The sequence below is a fragment of the Myotis lucifugus genome, unplaced genomic scaffold, assembly GCF_000147115.1.
Source record: "Myotis lucifugus unplaced genomic scaffold, Myoluc2.0 scaffold_70, whole genome shotgun sequence".
NCBI classification, from domain to species: Eukaryota; Metazoa; Chordata; class Mammalia; order Chiroptera; family Vespertilionidae; genus Myotis; species Myotis lucifugus.
This window is the reverse complement of record NW_005871118.1, coordinates 2,208,794-2,228,729: the sequence shown is the minus strand read 5'-3', so window position 1 is coordinate 2,228,729 and position 19,936 is coordinate 2,208,794. Positions and strand designations below refer to the sequence as shown.

The following is a 19,936-nucleotide window of genomic DNA, read 5'->3' as shown; positions in this document are numbered from 1 at the left end:
AGGCAGCAGGTGAAGAAAAAGGAGAGAGTAAGCCAGTTGAGTGTGTTTAAAACCAAAGGGAGGATTCAGTTGGTATGGAGAATTGACTAGAGAGAGAGAAATGATAATCAATACAATAGAGTTTCTCAGAAGGTGGGAAGATTTAACAGAGAGAGTAATGCCCAGAGAGGCATAAACCATGGGAAGAGGGGGAAAGGAAGAAGATTCCAGGATAATAACTTATCTCCGTTGAGAAATGTGTTTTTGTTTTGGCATAAAATAACTCAAAGGATCTTTAAACAACAGGCTGAGGTTTTACATAATCAATACATATTCAGGAGTCGCTAGCAGTATGTAGATGTGGAAATGTCCTACACAAGCACTGCGCTGGTTTTGGTGCTCTAACAACACTCAGCATATACGACAATTTCTGACGTGTGGTAGGAGGGAAGGCATTCTAACACAAACCCAGCCATTGCATAAATCCAAAATGGGTTTTCTTTTGTCACCTTTAAAGTTCCATGAACATTGACACTGAAATTAAACGGAAAAGTTCCAGGTGAATGGACTTACAAGGCAATTTGTGTCTTACAGTTGGGTCCTCAGAGGTCACTTAGCCTATTTTCCCATTGGCGTCTGGAATGGAAGGTCACCTAGCTCACCCTGAAGGTGTCCAGCAAAGGATAGCCACAGGTCTCCTTACAAAGGCTTTTCTTATTCTGATGTAATTTTGAAACCATCTCTACTTGCCATGTATATAACAGCACGCTCTTATAGAACAAATGTTTGACATCAAGTTCTAAAGAGGAATCATGATAGCAGGTTGTCTGAAAAAAATCCTTTCATTTTCCTTTATAACCTAAGAAGACCTCCTATTGACCATTACATGCAGAATCTAAACATCTAATGACTCAGAGAGCAATCACACTGGGGAGCGCTCAGATTTGTGGAGGAAGACACAAGTGCCAAAAGGGAGCCGTCTTGCAGTCGTTTTTTGCAGGGCGTAAGAGCCCAGGCATCCCACATGTCTCAAGGAACATGAGTGAAAGTTATGACCTAGTTATCCCTCGTTCTTTTGAAAAATGTGCCTGAAAGAAAGCCAGACATGTTCCAGGACAGCCAGCTGACTAACTCCTACTGTTAACATGCACCAGCAATTCCAGGACAGGAGGTGACTGAGAAACAGATTTGCTTGGTTTTCCAGAAGTAAGAGCTGTTCTGTTAAATCTACTTGCTCAACCTCCATCCTCCCGTTCGTGTGGAGTAAAGGGATTGGCAAGAAACACTACCAGGCAAGTCCCCCGGGACTCTTAAGTTATTTCAGTAATTTTCTAATCTACTCAGGACTTTTATAAACTGATTATTAGAAACTGAATCAGCAATTGGAGAGTTTGGACATAGTTTCTAATGTAACCATTTCCCGCATGTAATCATGACTCACACATTTTTGCACAAAGTCCCTGCTCTTCTTTAAGCAGAATAAGTTGGCGGGGAGGAAGCTCACTCGTTGGTCTTTCCATGATAAGAAATTTGAATAATCATTCTTGGAATTTCCAATATTCCATGTCCTTAACTTGGATTTGGTCTAGAGGTGGAAGTTTCAGGTTGAGGAATTAACCTAGATTTTAAAATTCTAGTTCTGTTTAGTAGCTGTGTTACCTTGGGAAAATTACTTAATGATGAAAAAATAAGAAAAAAATGCATGTAAAGTTTAGCACAGAGTTAGCATGATAAATGCCAACAATTACAGCCATTTTTGGACCTCTAGCATTCAGTTTCCTCTGACTTTACCTGCATCTAATTGGATAAAAATATATTTTATTGACTAGCAGATATTAAACAGAGATATTTCTGTGTGTTGCTGGTAGAGTTGGTGGAGTGATGAGATTTTTACCTGAAGAGGGGAATGTACTTAAGTGACCATGTAAGCTAGCTGATTGGCTGTCAATTTCTGGAATCCCATAGTTCCATCTCCACACTATTAAGAATTATTTATATTTCATTATGTCTAATTGAACTTCTAATTGCCTTGTGTGTGTTCCTCATTTATGGAAATGCTGCAAATATTTTTTTTTCAATACTGGAACAATACATCCTTGACAACAGTTACTGTATCATTTGTCAGTACCTTAAAAAACAATCCCAAATCTAGTTTCTTCAGCCTTTTGTCTTAGACTCCAATCCTACTTCTCTAGACCCTCCTTCCTGAGGCTGACTGAAACCCAGAGGAGTAACAGGACTCGACACAGAATGTCCAGCACTAGACTGAAAGGGAAGTGGACCCTTCGTGTTACATGAGGTGACTTCTCTCAAGGAGGAAACAAGCTTCAACCTCCATTGACCAGATTCCAGATGTACTGGGTGTGGAAGAGTGATGTATTTGACATACTTAACACATAATTACAATCTTGAAACATCAGACTTTAATATTCAAGGCTTTGGCTTCGCCTTTGCCTTTCTAAATATTCATTCATTCTTTCATTCACTTACTCAACAAGTATTTATTGCGTGCTAAAAATATACTAGGAAGTATGCTAGATTTTTCTGTGTCTTCTAGTCCTAACTGGATTATGTTTCCATTTGGAGCAAATATATTGTACCTTATTCATTATTCAACACGTGGCCTGTAGGAGGGATTCAACCAACTCAATAAACGTGCATTACATAAATGAAAAATGAGATGCAACTACTATGCCAGACATACATAACAAATCACAAAACATGTATTCCTATGTCTTGATCATCTTTAAACTTACAATTATAGCAGGATATGAATGCAAATATTATCTCCATGAATAATATATGTACCATCAGTATTTTGTTAGACCTTTCACTTAGATTAAATATATAATTTATATGCTTATATAAAAATAAGATAAGATCAACAACCATGTAAAATTTTCAGGGATTCAAGAGCTTTTGGTGAAAATTGAATTTAAAATAGGACTTCTCTCCGACTCAAACCCCCTTTCATGTAGCAAAAGGAAATGAGCAAAGAAATCCAAGCACACTAAAGTTCTCAGGGCCAAACATTTTGATTCAATATGTTCTGCTATAAAATATTGGCCTTGTTTGAATTTTTATTGCTATATGTTCTCAGTCTATATTTAACTGCGAGAAACACAAATAAGAAAGAATGTGCAAAATAATTCTTTTCAAGTGCATGGCAGTGAATTTGAGAAAACATATATTAAAGGAACACTTTGTATTTTTAACTTTCCATCCCTTTCCCGAGGCCTCCCTGGGCCAGATACGATGAACTGTTTATTGAACTAAGAACCCAGCTCGCTTGGAATGAAAATTCTGAAGGGCTGCTCAGAACCATCTATGATACGCACCTTACTTCACCATGTTCTCAACATTTCTTTTAAACTCTTTTCCTAGGTGAAATTAGAAATGTTTACAATGGAGACATTCAATTCCCCAATTCCTCATTTGCTCAAATTAACTTTTTAAAAGTTGGGGTGTTCACTCTGGATCAGCTCAATCCTGACTAACCAGCCAACCATCTGCCTCACCAAGGCTGCGTCCTTATCTGCCAACCTCTTCCATCCACCCCTTTTCCATGGGGTAATACATTTTAATTGGTGCTTCTCTGCAATCCCCTCACATCTCCATCTGGCCAAATAAACACATTTTTTTTCCTATTCAGCCTCAACATCTTGGCAGTTTGCAAGAGGATCAACTTGCCACACTGGGTAATCTCTAAGCTGCAAAAATTCTAAAATTAAAGGCACAGGTACAGGTGGTATAATCAATGGCTTTCTCGAGGATGGCTCATCTACAAAGTGGCTTTGTGCTCAACAATGGTTTTGCTTTTTTCTTGATTTTTTAGAGAGAGATAGAAACATCGATGAGAGAGAAACATCAGTTGGCTGCCTCCTGTACACTCCCCACTGCAGATCGAGCCCACAACCTGGGCATGTGCCCTGACCAGGAATCGAACCAGCAACTTTTTGGTGCATGCATCAACATTCAACCACTGAGCCACACTGGCCGGGCTCAACAGTGTTTTTACACTGCTTCCTTGGTCTGCATCGCAGTTCCTGAGCAGTGCTAGTGTTGAGAACTGTGTCCTCTCCGAGGGCAAATCACTGATGACATATTCCGAGGCCAGCATCACTTTTGAACATAGGCTTATTAACACCCAATTTTCACTGGTCAGGTTGGGACCAGTATAACCAGGGGACAGAAGGGTGAAATGGTTAAGACTGTGGGCTCTGGCCCTAACTGGTTTGGCTCAGTGGATAGAGTGTCGGCCTGCGGACTGAAGGATCCCAGGTTCGATTCTGGTCAAAGGCATGTACCTTGGTTGCGGGCACATCCCCAGTGGGAGGTGTGCAGGAGGGAGCTGATCGAATTTCCTCTCTCATCGATGTTTCTAACTCTCTATCTCTCTCCCTTCCTCTCTGTGAAAAATCAATAAAATATATTTTAAAAAAAGACTGTGGACTCTGGAGGCGGGTTGGAGTTCCTATCAAGTTGCTCCATGCCTCAGTTTCTCCATCAGTAAAAACGGAGATAATATTAGTACTAACTTCATAAGATTACTGTGAAGATTAAATGAAGTATCTGACATGTTTAACACAGAGCTTGGCTCATATTCATGAACAATTATTATTTTTAGGGCAGGGAAGTAGACAAATTCCTTGGGCAGCAGGAAGGAAGGGAAAGAATAACTAGTTATGAAGTTACTCCTCAAATAAGTCCTTTCTCTTTAAGTGTTTAACTTTTTTTTTTTTACACGGTTTAACTGTAAAGCAAAGTGTAAGGGATGACTGGAAGATATCATGGTCTGTGTGCTCATTCATTAAGTGCTCTCTCTTATTTTTTTGAGGCTCTGGACAGAATGCTCCATTTCCCTCGAACCCTCATGGTCATTTGTGTGGAAAGGAAGAATGGCTCCAGGGCGAAGTGGCCAGTACTGCTTTCTTGGCAGCTATACATATAAGGTATTGTTTCTCTCACTCATTTCTGGTTTATGTGTCTCTCCCTTTCAGCAGCTCCTTTCCTCTCTCCCACTTTGATGAGATGCCTTTCTCAGAACTAAGCAGTGACCATCAGGCAAACCTCTGTGCATTATTACAACTGAGGATGTTTATGCAAGAAGAGGGCCAACTAGAACAGTGGGGCTCACTGGTCCCTGTCAATCCCCAGGGGTACACATGATTTGGAGCAGTAAGGGGGGGTGTCTCTCACCGGCTGCTTTTTCAGGGTTGTTGCACATGAAGCATTGCCATGCTCCCGCTGCTTCGCTGAAGCCAAACACGTCAAAGAACCTCACTTCTTCCAGATGGAGCTGTACCTGGTCCAGATCCTGTTTCAGGAACACAAAGCACAGGGAACATCAGCGGATCTGCCTGCTGCAGGGCATCCTGAAACGGGAAAGGGGGCCTTGGACGCAGGATGGCCAATGCTCAATCTCAGTGCTAAGGACGAGGAGGGAGTGTTGAGAAGACCCCTCTCCCCTCACTGTGGAAAAGAACAGCATCTCAAACTCTTCCGGGAGTGTCTTAAATGCAGTGGGCATGGGCCCCAGGGCTGGGCACCAGGGTAAGTGGTGAGGGGTCAGAGCCTGAAGTACCCAGAATGTTATTGCGTCTAGACACAGTGCCAGAATTTCTAAAAAGAAGGGATATCCAGGTGGCAGTGTGGTTAAAAGGAACACTATTGGGGGATTTGTCTTGTAGTTACCCTTGACATGAACTTGAGAATCAATTATCCCTATCAAAAAATTATTTTTATTAGGTTGGTTTGCAGGGGATTGGTGGAAAACATGAAGAAGGGCTTAATCCTTCAGCCCTTGGCCCCAGTATTGCTTTAGTTGTATGCTTTATCTTAAAAGTCTATGCAAATTTTACAATCTATTCCCTAATATGGCTTTATTGGTTTTAATGGGAAATAATGTCTTAAATTACATGTCAGTAAATTAGTTAACCTTTTCCCCTCCAAATGGTTGAGTAGAATTGACACACCAAGAAGACTGACCATGTTTTATGTGTCCTGTGGCATTGTGCCAGAGGAGAGAGTTTCCATTACACTGTGAATGGATGGAAAATGATTAGCCTAACCAAATTAAATAGCTCTACTGTCCTCCTGAGGCTCTGCTATTATGTAAATGACGTGTATCCTTTGCTACAGGACGGCCAGAACTGCACTCTTAAAAGGTTGCTTTCCTAAGAGGGAATTAATGTTCTTGCTAGCCTTGCACGTGCCCAGCCAACTTATGTGTTTATCCTCTGTTGAGCTATAATTTTACTTCTTTTCCGCTGGCCCACACACTCTTTTAAAAAAAATGTTTATTGATTTTTAGAGCGAGAGAGGAAGGGAGAGGGGTAGAGGGGTAGATAGGAACATCAATGAGAAACATCATTGATGGGTTGCTTCCTGCACTCCCTACTGGAGATTGAGCCCACAACCTCAGAATGTGCCCGTACTGGGAATCAAACCGGTGACCTCTTGGTTCCTAGGTTGATGCTCAACCACTGAGCCACACCTGCCAGGCTGGCCCACATACTCTTCTCTCCTACCCATACTAACATCTCCTAGTGTGTCCAAGAGCTGAGGGGTGAACTGCTTATGGTGGACCTAAAATAGAGGATGATCAAGTAGATACCCATATTTCTGCCAAAGAATATGGGTAACTACTTGATCATCCTCTATTTTAGGTCCACCATAAGGAGTTCGCCCCTCAGCTCTTGGACACACTAGGTTTCCCAGGACAAATGGTTTCCCAGGTCTATATTTGTTGACAAGTGAGAAGTATGCTAGACTCTAAGCTCATTGAGGGTAGACATATATTTACCTTGTTCACAGTTGTATTCCCAGAGTCTAGTCCGACATCAGGAATGGATTAATGTCATTGGTTGGATTAATGTCATTGGTTTGCAGGCCCAGTGAAAAGTTTACGGATAGACTATACAAACAGTATAGTGAGAATTTTAAAAGGATTTCTTTTTAGAGAACATTCACACCCACTGGAACATAAACCCAACGAGGGCAGAGGTTTTGTCTGTTGAATTGGCTGTTGCAAACTCAGCACCTAAAAGTGCCTGTCACATAAGCAAGCATTACATAAATACATTTGGAATAATGAAAGGTATAAACTGGGACTAGAAATGAATACTTTTCAAACATCCTTTATTAAGATTATTACAGCTCATGTGCTTGGATTGGACGCTTTGGAGGCTCCACATGCTGAACACAGCATTTCAAGTTGCTAACATTTAATACCATATTTTAGGCATTCCATCAGGCACTGGATATACAGAATGTTGTTTCAACAAAAGTGACTTCAAATGTGTTTAATGAAAAAAAGGAGGCTTAAACATTATTTTCTTAAAACCATGTTCCCAAGATAAAGACTGAAGAAGCACCTGGGAGTTTTGTAGGTTTCAAAGGATGAAATCCATATTAAAATTTATGGAGGAAAAACAGATGTTCATAAATACCAGTTTCAAAACTGCTAAGTCTCTGAAGTCTGTACTTGGCCATTGGCATGCAAATCACTTCCCTATTTTCCCACACAATTAGAGTTCAATTTTTCATTCACCACAAACACTGTTAGCAAACAAAGTATTTAATACTTAAGGGTTCCTTTATTTTTCCTGTCCTGAGACCAGAAATGTCCCAGGTTGTTACCTATAAACCACATTTGTCTTGGTAAAGAGTTATTTAAGAAGTTTAAGGCAGATGGCAAGCTCCATCTCAGTGTTCACGTTCTGAAGTCAAAAGCATGCAGTTACAGATCCTCCCTCTTCAGAGGGTTTAGGTGTCATGCAGAGAGAACTAGTGAGGAAGAGAGACGGTTCTGTAAACTGTTGAAGTCGGCAGAACAGCCAACTTGAATGGAGAGATGGAGGAAATGCAAGCAATCCTAAATATTGCTGGGAAATCAAAGCAAAATAAACCACAAAACAAGCAAACAAACCATCAGCCAGTGATACCTAAATGTTTGAAAATTTGATCTCTTAATAGCCTCGAGGTCATTATTTCTCTACTTAATCTTCTTTACCCTCCTGGGTCCTGTAGCTTCCCCAGGCATTGCCCAAGAATTTCTACACAACTTCCCTCTTTTTTCAAGACAAGAGAACTAAGACGGACTTGATTAGAGAATTGCAAACTTCCTTTAAGACATCTAGACTCCAGAAGAGTAATGAAAATCATTCATATCTAAGTAGAGTCAGTCATTCTCTAAGTACTTCATTTCAATGGGATTACAATAGCCAGACCCTAGAGTGACACCCCTCCCCCTAATAATTGTGTTCATCCCTTTGGAGAGTCCCCTGCTCTTAAGAGTGGGAGGGACCTGTGACTTCTTCTAACCAAGAATATGGCAAAAGTGATAGGACATCAATCCTATGATTGTCATAATGTACACACACACACACACACACACACACACACACACACACACACACCCCAACCTGTCTTGCTAGATGCAAAGGGAGGCCCTCCTCCTGGACTTGAAGAAGTAAACTGCCAAGTTGTGAATGACCCATGGACAGGGCCACATAGCAGGGAACTGTGGGTGGCCTTGCAGGACCTAAAGGTAGCCTTCAGCCAATAGCCAGTAAGAAATCCTGGCCTTCATTCCTACAAACCCCAGGAAATGGTTTCTGCCAAGAACCTGAGTGAGTCTGGAAGCAGATCCTCCCCATTTAAACCTCTGAGAACACAGCCCAGACAATATCTCGTAGCCTGTGAGACCTTGAGCAGAGGACCCAGCTAAGTCACAAGCAGACTCCTGACCCGAGGAAACTGTGAGATAACAGATATGTGTTGTTTTAAGCTTCTCGGTTTGTGGTATTTGTTATGCAGCATTGAGGATCAATACTGAGATTGTGTCACGAAGAAGGGAAGGTCAACCCTGTTGGCCAATTCTCAATGAAAATAATGATTTTACTTCGAGGGGACACATTCTTCCCAGAGCACTTCAAATCAGGCCTCAATAAAACCCGAAGAATTTTGAAGTCCAAATTATTTCTGCTGACTTAAAGAAAAATATATGTAACCATAGTAAGCATGCCATTAAGAAGGATTTTTCTAATAAACACCATCTAATTCAAGAGGGGTAAAAGCCCCTGGAGGGAAAATAATGTTTTTAACCAGTTTTAGAAGAAAATCATTAATGAGAGCAGGAATTTGGGAAACTACATAAAAAGTCCCGTGTGAAGCCTCCTCAGGGAAAAATCAGCCAGGCAGCATGGAAAGATGAGAGGATATTTACAACATTATTTTGATGACAGTGACAGCATGAGTCAGCGCTATGGATTCCATAAAAGTGCAAAGTGGCCGCTGGATGTTATAATGTGGTCTGTGTACTGTGAGAGGGCACTGAGAAGCAATTTTCCAAAAATCAGTGAAAGCATACATCTGGAAGGAGTTTAGATCCTGGCACATTTAAATTCTGTTCTAAAGTTATTTTTGCACAGATACAAACATAGGATTGCCTCATGTGCTCTGTGTGCCTGTGATTAATAGGATCAATTCTAGGCACATACTTTAAGTATGTGTTTAAGAAACATAAAGGAGAGGTTTTTTTTTTAGTATAAATAATCCCCAATATTTTCACATAAAGCAGGGGATTATGGCTATTTCCAGTGCACACATTCTAATTATTGGGAGTCCAGGGTGTGAAGTACATTTATTGAGGGAAGAAAATGAATGATTCATTTCTATATTATTCATCTTCATATTATTTATATTGTCCTACATTTTGTAGGCATAGTGTCTTATAAGAAACACTGTAGACTGAATGAATATACTAACAAAAGGACTCTAAAGAATATTTATGGCCTGACTGGCATGGCTCAGTGGTTGAGCATTGACCCATGAACCAGGAAGTCATGGTGCAATTCCTGATCAGAGCACATGCCTGGGTTGTGGGCTTGATCCCCAGCAAGGGGTGTGCAAGAGGCAACCAATCAATGACTCTTTTTCATCATTGATGTTTCTATCTCTCTCCCTCTCCCTTCCTCTCTGAAATCAATATAAATATATTTTAAAAAAAGAATAGAAGGGAACTTTAAAAAATATTTATGCTACAATTTAATTTTTAAATTTATTTCAATTTCTGAAAAATGGTACAATTGAATTCAATTCATAACACTTAGTCTTTACAGTAACTGGTGTCAGGAACCAAGGACAAATAGATGAAGGAGACACAGTCTTGTATTCCAAGGAAGTGAGAAAGCAATTCATTGGGTCCACACTACTCCTCATGGAGGAAAATTGAAATATACCATTATTAGTATTTGGTTGTGATTGTTATTAAGCTTATTTTGGTATGAATCTTTTGGCCCTCAACTGGATTAAGGCTCTTTAGCAAGGAGACTGGCTTATTTTGTAGCTTCTGAAAATACTTAGCATAGCACTTTGCCAATAGTAGATGTTCAATAAATTTTTACTAATTGAGACACATAGACTTTATCTCTAGTTTATATGAAACATAGGATTTAGGGTTTCATTTTTTTATGTCTATTCAACTATGACCATAAAGCTCTTTCAGAACACATTTCTTTTAAAAAATATATACCAGGATTTCTATGTGTATTATAGGAATCCATTATATTTAATTTTATGAAGCAAGTTTTTAAAAAAATATATATTTTATTGATTTTTTACAGAGAGGAAGGGAGAGGGATAGAGAATTAGAAACATTGATGAGAGAGAAACATCAATCAGCTGCCTCCTGCACACTCCTCACTGGGTATGTGCCCGCAACCAAGGTACATGCCCTTGATCAGAATCAAACCTGGGACCCTTGAGTCCGCAGGCTGACGCTCCATCCACTGAGCCAAACTGGTTAGGGCTGAAGCAAGTTTTTAGAATAAAATGTTAGTAATTGAAGAAGAATGTTTGTCTGACTTCATCATGATAACATGTTGATTTCATGCTCTCAAGACTCTCAGCTTTTCCAGATCGCCAGTGCTCAGGAGTCCAGGGAAAGTTGTTAAAAACACCAGATAAAGGTTCCACTCCTGGAAACCTAACCCTATATGCCTGTGTTCAGGCCGGGAACCTGCATTTCTAAACAAGCTCCCCCAGGTTTTCTGATATTCACTGACTGGGAAATTAATCCTACACCCTTGGGAACAGATGTGGGGCTGGCTGATTTGTCTCCATTAATTGGTATTTGTGGGATTTGTCAGCCCTCATGGGCTTGACTACAATAGGTTTCATATGACAACATATATAATCTGGTTGCAAGAGCAAAAATTCCATTCTTAAAAATCAGAGATGTTATTATTCCAGATTGTGCAATATGGAAGGGAGAGGTGAAGTGTGAAAATTGAACTCGTTGCGCCTTTTCTGAAACTTGGCAGAAGGCTGGGCTGTGTGTGAGGGAGGGTGGGACAACAGGTGGGAGACAGACTCTCAGCAGAGGCAGCAAGGGTGCTGATCTGGAAGAACTCAGTGTGGTTCAGTATTGCACTGTCTCCCCTTTTCTATTCCAAACTAGTAAGATAACTCTAGGCACACATGAGTAGATGAGGTCAGTGTGGCAAGCTTCTTAGTTTTACTGGAGATCACGACACAGACATGACTATCTTCCTATCCTTGGAGTCCCTGCATGTTGGGAAACACTGGGTTGTTTCTTGGCAAGTCCTGGCAATTCTGACTATGGGTCTGGCTCTGAGTGGCTGGGCGAAGGCACTCATCTTTGTTTCATTCATTTCAGAGAGCAGTTCTAAAGAATGCTTTTATTTAAGAAACAACCAATGTGATAGATTATTTGACTTGGTTCAAAAAGTCAAATTTTCACACTCATCTAAGGATCATGAAAAAATAATCTCATCACAGAATATTGGCAGTAAACATGGCAAGAGTTTATATAAAGTTGTTTATAGAAAAGCAAATAAAAGCACATGAATTGATTAGAAAATAAAGGTGGCACATCGAGTAAAGTTGAATAAATGTATTTTATAAATACAATTAAAATATTTTAGCCCACTAAATTCAGCAAAGCATTTTTTAAAAATATCAAAGTGGAAGCAAGGACAAAAGATGACCAGTTCTCAAAATGTTAAGAAAACGTTGACATTTCTATAGTGGTGACAGCAGTAAAATGTAATCACCAGGACTGTTGGCAGTGAAAGCCAGCACCCACAGGATCTCTTTCACATTGGAAAGCAAAGAATTGCAGTGATTTTTTTTCTAATTGATGATGGCCACCTGCATTTAGCAACCATGTCTTGAACATCTAGTACAACTATGCACTACTGTGTGGTACTAGATCACAGGGTGCTGATGTGGAAGAGCTCATTGGAGGGGCTTTCCTTTTTTAAAAAAAAAATCCTCACCTGAGGATATTTTTCCCCACTGATTTCTAGAGAGAGTAGAAGGGAGGAATGGGAGAGAGAGAGAGAGAGACATTGATGTGAGAGAGACACATTGACTGGTTGCGTCCTGCACATGCCCCTACCGGGCTAGGGAACCTGCAACTGAGGTCCGTGCTCTTGATGGGTATTGAATTGTCAACCCTTCGATCTGCAGGCCAACACCGGCCAGGGCTCTTTGTCTTCCTTTGAAAATCAGTTAGTGTGGTTCTGCTCCTCAGCTCTGGAGGCTATTCTGTTGGGGGCAAGGTCCCTCTCTTGTCTTATTTTTTCCCCTTTATCCCTGATACTGCTCTCATTCCCAGACTGCTCCTCCCATCTCCCCTTTAGATATGTTCTCACTCTTCTGAGTTTGATATGTGTCTTTGAACAGACATATACTCTTGAAAAATATGAGCAACATTTAGTGTATTTTTCATTTTCCCAAATGATGTTATGCCATAGACTGCATTTTATTTCTTGCTTGTTTCACTCAAGGTCTCTACATGGTGTTGTATGTGTATTTAGTTGCCTCTCCCGCTACAAAGTGATTTCACAGTGTGCATCCACCACCCACCACATTTTACTTAACCATTCCCCTGGTGATGGGCCCACGGGTGCTTCTACCTTTTCACTTACATGGACCATGCCAACAATGAATAACCTCATACCTGTCCCCTTGTGGATATGAGCAAGAATTTTTTTGGAATAATCATCCCAGAGTCGATCATAGGGAGCTATAAGGCTGTAGAGGAAATATTTTTACATTTCTGCACAGTTTGGGTTTTCTGAGCAAATTTTACTGAAATGTTGGACCTGGGATAAGAGAACAAGCTTTCAAAGTGAATTTATGACTGATTAGAAGTGAGAGACCATCTTGGGAGATTTCTCTCCCCAGAGTATGAGTTTACCTTTCAGGGTGGGGCTGAGACCCAGGTTTGGAGACATCCCTGGTTGTCAAGCTGGGGACAATCCTCTTACCCTCCCCTTGGGAAGATTTAGGTGCATCCAAAAGGGTCACAGTAGGAAACCAGTATCTTTCCCAAGGAGCAAAGGTCTTTCTTCCCTTCTCCCAGAAGAGTGGGAACAGCTGTCCATCCCTTATTTAAACACCCCAGATTCATATTTTCAGGGTTCCCTAACTACAGTATAGGCCCTAGAATGTGTAGGATGATATTTGGTTCTCCTAGTGTTGTCCTAGGCAACGGAGGCAAAGGGAAACCAGTGAGGTGATTTGCTGTAAATGATAATAATGATCTGCTTTGCTCCAGAAGCCTTGTTTGCATGAGACATTAAAAATGCAACATTATGCATATCCTTAACTTCACTAGGTTCTGATAAATTGCTTTCCAAAATGGCTGTCCAATTTACATTCCCACCAGCACAGCATGAAGAATTTCTTTTCCACATCATAATGAAAGGGCTTTCTCGGCTTTGAAGTTTCTGGGAGAATTTCCATCCAACAACCCTTTCCCATGTCTGAAACAGGCCATCTTTTTGGTGACCACAGACGTATTTGTCTGATTGCATTAGGGGCTTGCAGCAGTCTCCAGTGACTTCTTAAAGCATTGCTTCTTAAACCATGAGAAAAATCAACCACCCTTCTGTAGCAATTGTTGCATTTCTCTCCATTTTTATTGCCTTTTGCTATCATAAGAAGTATTCCAGGTCCTGGGAATCAGACCACCCTTTTCAGGTACAATTATTTTAATACACTAGTACATGCCAACATTTGGCCACGGTCTAGTTTTACTTTAAGAACTATTCTTTTATTGATGTGTTTACTACTTGGAGCAGTTACAGAGGGGATCAAACTACCATGACTTTACCATGAACTTAAAGAGAAGGCATTGCTTTGCACGCTGTGGGAACTTCAAAAGTCTCACTTAGTCATTCAACAGATAGAGCATAACCCTAAGCATTGGTGAAGTAATAGTGATCAAGGCAGACATAATAAGTTGAACTACCCCTTAGTAGAGAAATGGATAAAGTGAACTATGGCCTATTTACGCAATGGAAAATTTAATAGATGCTAAAATGAATAAGCTAACTCTACATGTATGAACAGATATATTTTTAAAAGGTAATCTTAAGTTCAGAAAGCATATTGCAAAAGATACACAAAATATGATAACACACATGTAAAACCCCAAACACTCAGGGAATTAATACCAACCCCAGGAGTGTATTCACAAAGCATCTTTCTGTTTGTAAAGAGAAATATTTGAAGTAAATATGGAAGAAATGTAAGCACCTCTTCTACCTTGTGGTGGGAATGGGTATCACCTGTCTTTTCTGAATTTGTCAGCTATTTCTGAATTTAATAAAAATAAAAGTGAGTTAGAGAACACAGTGCAGTGAAGCAAGGAGACTGGCAGGGGTTGGAATCTGTGAGGAAGAAAGATTCTGCGTGTGTTGGGGGTGTTCCTTACACACGCCCCCTTGTGGAGGAGGCCCTTTATTTTGCCTTAGGGGTGAAGGTCATTAAAAGACCTTGTCTTTCTCCTGATTTTTGCATTTATTCCTGTTGGGGGGAGGGGAAGTGGCATATTAAGGCCTCCTTTAATCTAGATCTCCAAACCTGGAGACAGATAAGCATAAAATGTCAAGTGTTTGGAATACATTCTATTGTTTTGTTTTAGAAAACAAACCAGTCCTACAGTCCACTGACATCACATTCTATCCTAGGGAAGTTCTGTAGAATGGGTTAAACAACAGAAGTAACACTTAGGAATAAGATTATTTCCGCCCCCCTACCCCCCCACCCCCCCGCCCCCTGCAAAGTGGTATGGAGTAAAGAAGGTAGGTTTCAGAGCCAGAAGATCTGAGTTTGTACCCTGCCACCATCATTCACTAGAGTTCTTGGGAAACATCTTAATTTCTCAGTGTTTTCAATGCACTGCTCAATCTGTAAAATGACAGTGATTCCTAAGCTGCCTCCTTCCGAGAGTTTTTGCCCCAAATCAATTCCTGGGTAATTACAGTAACTGTAAAGAAATAATGAAAAACAGTGATAATGATGATGATTTGACCAAAGCAAACTAAGAAGCTCCTTTTTATGCATACAAAATATACTGAGGTTTTTTTTGTTGTTTCCTAGCTAGAGAAATATATGTAAATCTTTCTGAAATGAATGACTTGTTTAAGGAACATTGATGTTAGGTGCCCGAGAAACATATTTCATTTTCTAAAAGCAAGTGACATACTTATCTGTCTGTTTTTGTTAGTGTGTTGTCAAACCTAGGGGTATGGAATGTAATGAGATGCAAACATAACAAGATGTAATGCAACGTGAACATTTGAAAGGGGAATAATGACATGTGCATGTCTGATGGGGCCCTAATGAGATGTACAAATAGAAATGCACATAGAAATGTGCATGGGTAATGGTGTAATGAGATGCATAAATGGATGGGTGTAATGGTACAGGCATTTAAGGGGATGTAATGCGATTTATAAATGGAAGCATTAAATGGGGAGGGTGGAAAGGGCAGGTTGTGATAAGAAGGAGAGAGAAAGAATGCAGTGCTCTGCATGAATGGAGGAGCTAATAATATGTGCATGATGAGGATGTAATGAGATAAAAATGGAGTGGCATAATGAGGTTCACAGATGGAAGGATGTAATGAGCTGTGCAGAAAGGAGGGAATAATGAGAAGCATAAAAGGAAGGATTTAATACTCTGCATAAAGAAATGGACATAAAAAGATGTGAGGACTGAAAGGAGGAGCAGCAAAAAAGGGACATTGGTGGAGGGATGGGGAATAACAAGGTGGGCAAATGGAGCACTCTAATGAGATGCTGAAATTAAAGCGTGCAATGAGGTGTGCCCATTTAGGGAATAATTAGACACACACACAGGATTATAATGAGGTACCTGGGCCCTGATCAGACATGGGCCATAGCATTCAGTTCTTACAAAGAAAGTGAAAATGGAAAACAATTCAGAGCAGAGCCACAGAGATATCTAAATTGTTACAGACCCAGAAAAGAGAAAACTAAGCAGGTGATTGAACCCACAGCCTAGGAATTTAGGAAGAAATGGTTGTATAGGTGCTGTTTGGAGTATTTAGTCTGTGCCAGGTGCTCTGCTGGGTGTTTAATTAAATGTATCATCTCATTTCCCCTTCCTAGCAACCCTATGAGGCAGATGGATTAATTCCTGGATTATAGATGAAGACTGAGCTACAGAGAGGTCAACCAACTCATTCAGATGACCAGAGCATGTCCGTGGTGGAGATATGAACCAAGCCAAGCCAACTGGATGCCAGTTACCTTTGTCTTCCTCTGGTGCTTCTGTAAAAGCAGTCTGTCACACCTCCTGCCTCAGAGTCGCCTGGATCACTTGTCAAAGATGCAGAGTCCCAGGCTCACCCCAGTGAGTACCATTTGCAAGTTCCACAGAGGCCCTGGAAACTTGCATTTGAATAAGCTCTCCAGGGCGTCCTGCATGCACTAAGGTCTGGGCACTATTTAGTGAGACCAGCACTAGAGCGGGGGATATTCTCATGCTTCCCATTAGCTCTGGGAAAAGATTGTGAAGAAAGGGACATACATTCAGCATGAGCAACGTGGGCTGGCTGCAGGGACACTGTAGCAGGAACTGTCAGGCCCTGGGTGAGGCATCAAGTGAGTCTGTATTTGACAGGGGACTTAAAAAAAGTCCCCTTCCCTTCAGATTGGTCTTCAATAGGAGCCCCAAATTATATTGAAAATAGTATAAAATGCAAAAATGTATTGAAAATAATTAGACTCTAGGAAATGTTTGTTTGCTGAATTAAAAAAAAAAAGAGAGATCACTCCATAGGCTTGCAAGGACTTTGAAGAGGATAACGTGTTCTTAAAACCCAAAGTCGGCCAATCTACATGCAACTTTCAGGGTTCTAAAAAAAGCAGAGAGTGCCACTGTTCTCCTTCTTGATATGTCTAGTATTGAGATATTTAAATTGCTATGATTTTTTAGCTTAAAACCCTGGAATTTATATTTTGAAATGGGTGTTAATTTTGAATGACTACTCACATATTAGAGACACAGCCTCTGCTCAAAACATTTTTAGAAGTTTCTCTTGGGATGTTTTTAGAGTATATTCATGGAGTGGTCTCTTTTTATGATAGACCTGGGCCTGAATAAATTTTTGGCTGTTGGGAAAATAAAGCTCATTCTCAAGAGATGGAGCCTTTGTCATTCATTTTGTTTGGTGGGGGTGTTCTTACAGAGGCAGTGCAATATTAGTTACCATTTACTGAACACTTACTATGTGCCAGTCACTGTTCCAAGAATTTTACATGTATTATATCTTCTAAATCTCACCAAATCTCTGTGAAGTGGGTACTAGTATTTTCTGTACATGGCAGGTAGAGAAGATGAGATGCAGAGGACTTAAATAAAAGAACTGGTAAGTGGGAGAATCAGGATTGGAACCAAGACCCCGAGCTTTTAACTACCACACTTTCAACTTGCTTGAAAAGAGGTGCTGTTTATTCTAATAGCTCAGTGCCCAGTGTTTATAAGTAGTCACACACTATTCATAATCATGTCAAGGGGAAAAGAAAAAAATTTCCCTCGTGCATTGATTATTTAAGAAAAGAACCTAAACCACTATTGGATTAGCAGACATTTCAGAGGAACTGCATACCTCTGTTCCCCCAGGAATAGAGTTATTTCGTTAACCATTTTCTAAAGTCTTTCTTTTTTTTTTTTTCAGTTTCCCTGACTGATGCAGAACATCTGGCTGACTGTGAAGGAATGTTCACTTCAGTAGTAAAATTGACGTGCTTCATTATAGGACAGTCTGGCTCGTGTAACCTGAAGGAGGTACAATACAATACGTGTGATAAACCAAGAGTTAAATAAGTCAAGGAAATATTTCATATGCCAATTTTAATTTCTTTAAAAAAACTTATGTAAAAAGAAGTACAGTGTATGTGGAGAGTGGTATATATCGATTAGCCAAGTATAAGGGTAATAACTTTCTAATTTTTCAATAGTGAATGGGACTGTCACTTACATTCAATGTGTTTACAAAATCATATGCAATCACTTAATGAGTTGTGTGTAAGGAATTGTTTAAATGAGGGGTCCTATAGATTGTTATAATGGATAGCTCTTACGGGGAAAAATGAATTCAAATGGAGGTAGGGAGAGTATTTGGGGAGGCAAAGTTTAGAATTTGGCTGGACTTTTACACTCAGTGGTCCCAAGGCATCAATAAAAGTCGTGCTTGTAAAAGTCTCCAGAAGACGTGTCAGTTCTCAGGGACTCTTCACCTTCGAGCCTCTCCTCTTACGTTAATCACATTAATCCCAGAGGAACATTTACGAGGCTTCGGTGCAGGAGTGCGAGTCCACTGGTAGTACATAAGCTGTGATAAAAATTCATCTCACGCTTAAGCTAATACTCTCCCGGTGCCACCTAGCACCGCACGCCTTACGCACAGAGCCTGGTGTAAACGCGGCCCTGGCCACAGCCTCTCTCCCCTTGCTCGGTTGTCTGTCTGCCTTAGCCTTGGCCAGCCTTGTGATAAATGAGCTTGTGTCCTTGTTTGCAAGGGGGAATAGCAGAGCATCTGTTGGGGCTGGGAGGAAAAGCAGAGGGTTCTTGTGCAAAGATGCACAAATCCATCATCTTCTTCGTTCAGAAAATAACTTTTTTTTTTCTGGGCTCAAAAGAGCATCTTTATGTTTCTCAAAGCAGGTTTCCTATGTGCAGACTTTTCTTCAGCATTTTAAATCTCTCCTTTGGTCTGCATCTTTACCCTCTATCATCTCAAACACAGATCTGCTCCTACATCCTTGAAATCTTTTACCATTTCATTACCACTGAGCCAAAAAAAAAAAAAAAAGGAAAAAAAAAAGCCCAGTTTAGCACTTGAACAGCTGATCATTGCTGGAGAAAAAGCATATTTCCATTTTATTTTAAATCTATCATCTCAGATCCCAAATGGATGTTCCTCATTAGCCTGATGATTCTGCTATTCTTCTCTAGTAAGTTCATCGTTTCTTTCTCTGAGGATTTCATCTCAGACATTTTCTTTCCTCAAACCTCCAACATTCTACCCCTCCTTTTCCCACCCCACTTTTCGCTGATGGCCTCACCTCTTATTTCATCGAAAAAGATGAAAAGCCATCCAAAAGCACTAACACATCTTTCCACCATCCAATCTCCTGCTTGATCTGGGTCTGCATGCAGTGACTTTTCTCTCTCATCTGCTTACTATTTTCACTCTCTATTGCATCATCCCAACAACTTACAAACATGCTCTGGGGTTTCCATATTAAACCATCTCCATGCTTCCTCCATTACCAGCCCATTCAGCACCAGGCTTTTACAACAGCTTTCTACATATGCTGTTTCCTTCCTCATTCTTTCCTTCCCAGCATTTCTCCACCGACTCCTGTTTGCACCTTGCCCTTAAAACTCCATTAAAATTGCCCTTTCCAAGTTGCCCAAATGGATGGACACTTTTCTGTACGCATCTTCTTGATCTGGCTGCCGAATCCCATCCATGCCCTGACTCTTTCTCGGACATTCTCTTGATATCTGTGACCTCTACGCTTCCTGGGTTCTTTTGTCTCTCTCTGGGTTGATTCCTGAACTGGTCCTTTTCCTTTCTATAACTCCTCCCAGATTGCTTAAT

At 40.5% G+C, this 19,936-nt stretch overlaps 1 protein-coding gene across 3 annotated transcripts in view; it reads right to left on the bottom strand.

Moving 5' to 3' along the window:
- VEPH1 (ventricular zone expressed PH domain containing 1) overlaps positions 1-19,936 on the bottom strand; it is a 193,850-nt gene that overhangs the window by 17,555 nt on the left and 156,359 nt on the right. For all 3 annotated transcript variants that reach the window (XM_006090312.3, XM_023755154.1, XM_006090313.3), the window contains one exon: positions 5,179-5,296. In XM_006090312.3, coding sequence (XP_006090374.1) covers positions 5,179-5,296 — 118 coding nt within the window. The remainder of the gene's footprint in view (positions 1-5,178; positions 5,297-19,936) is intronic.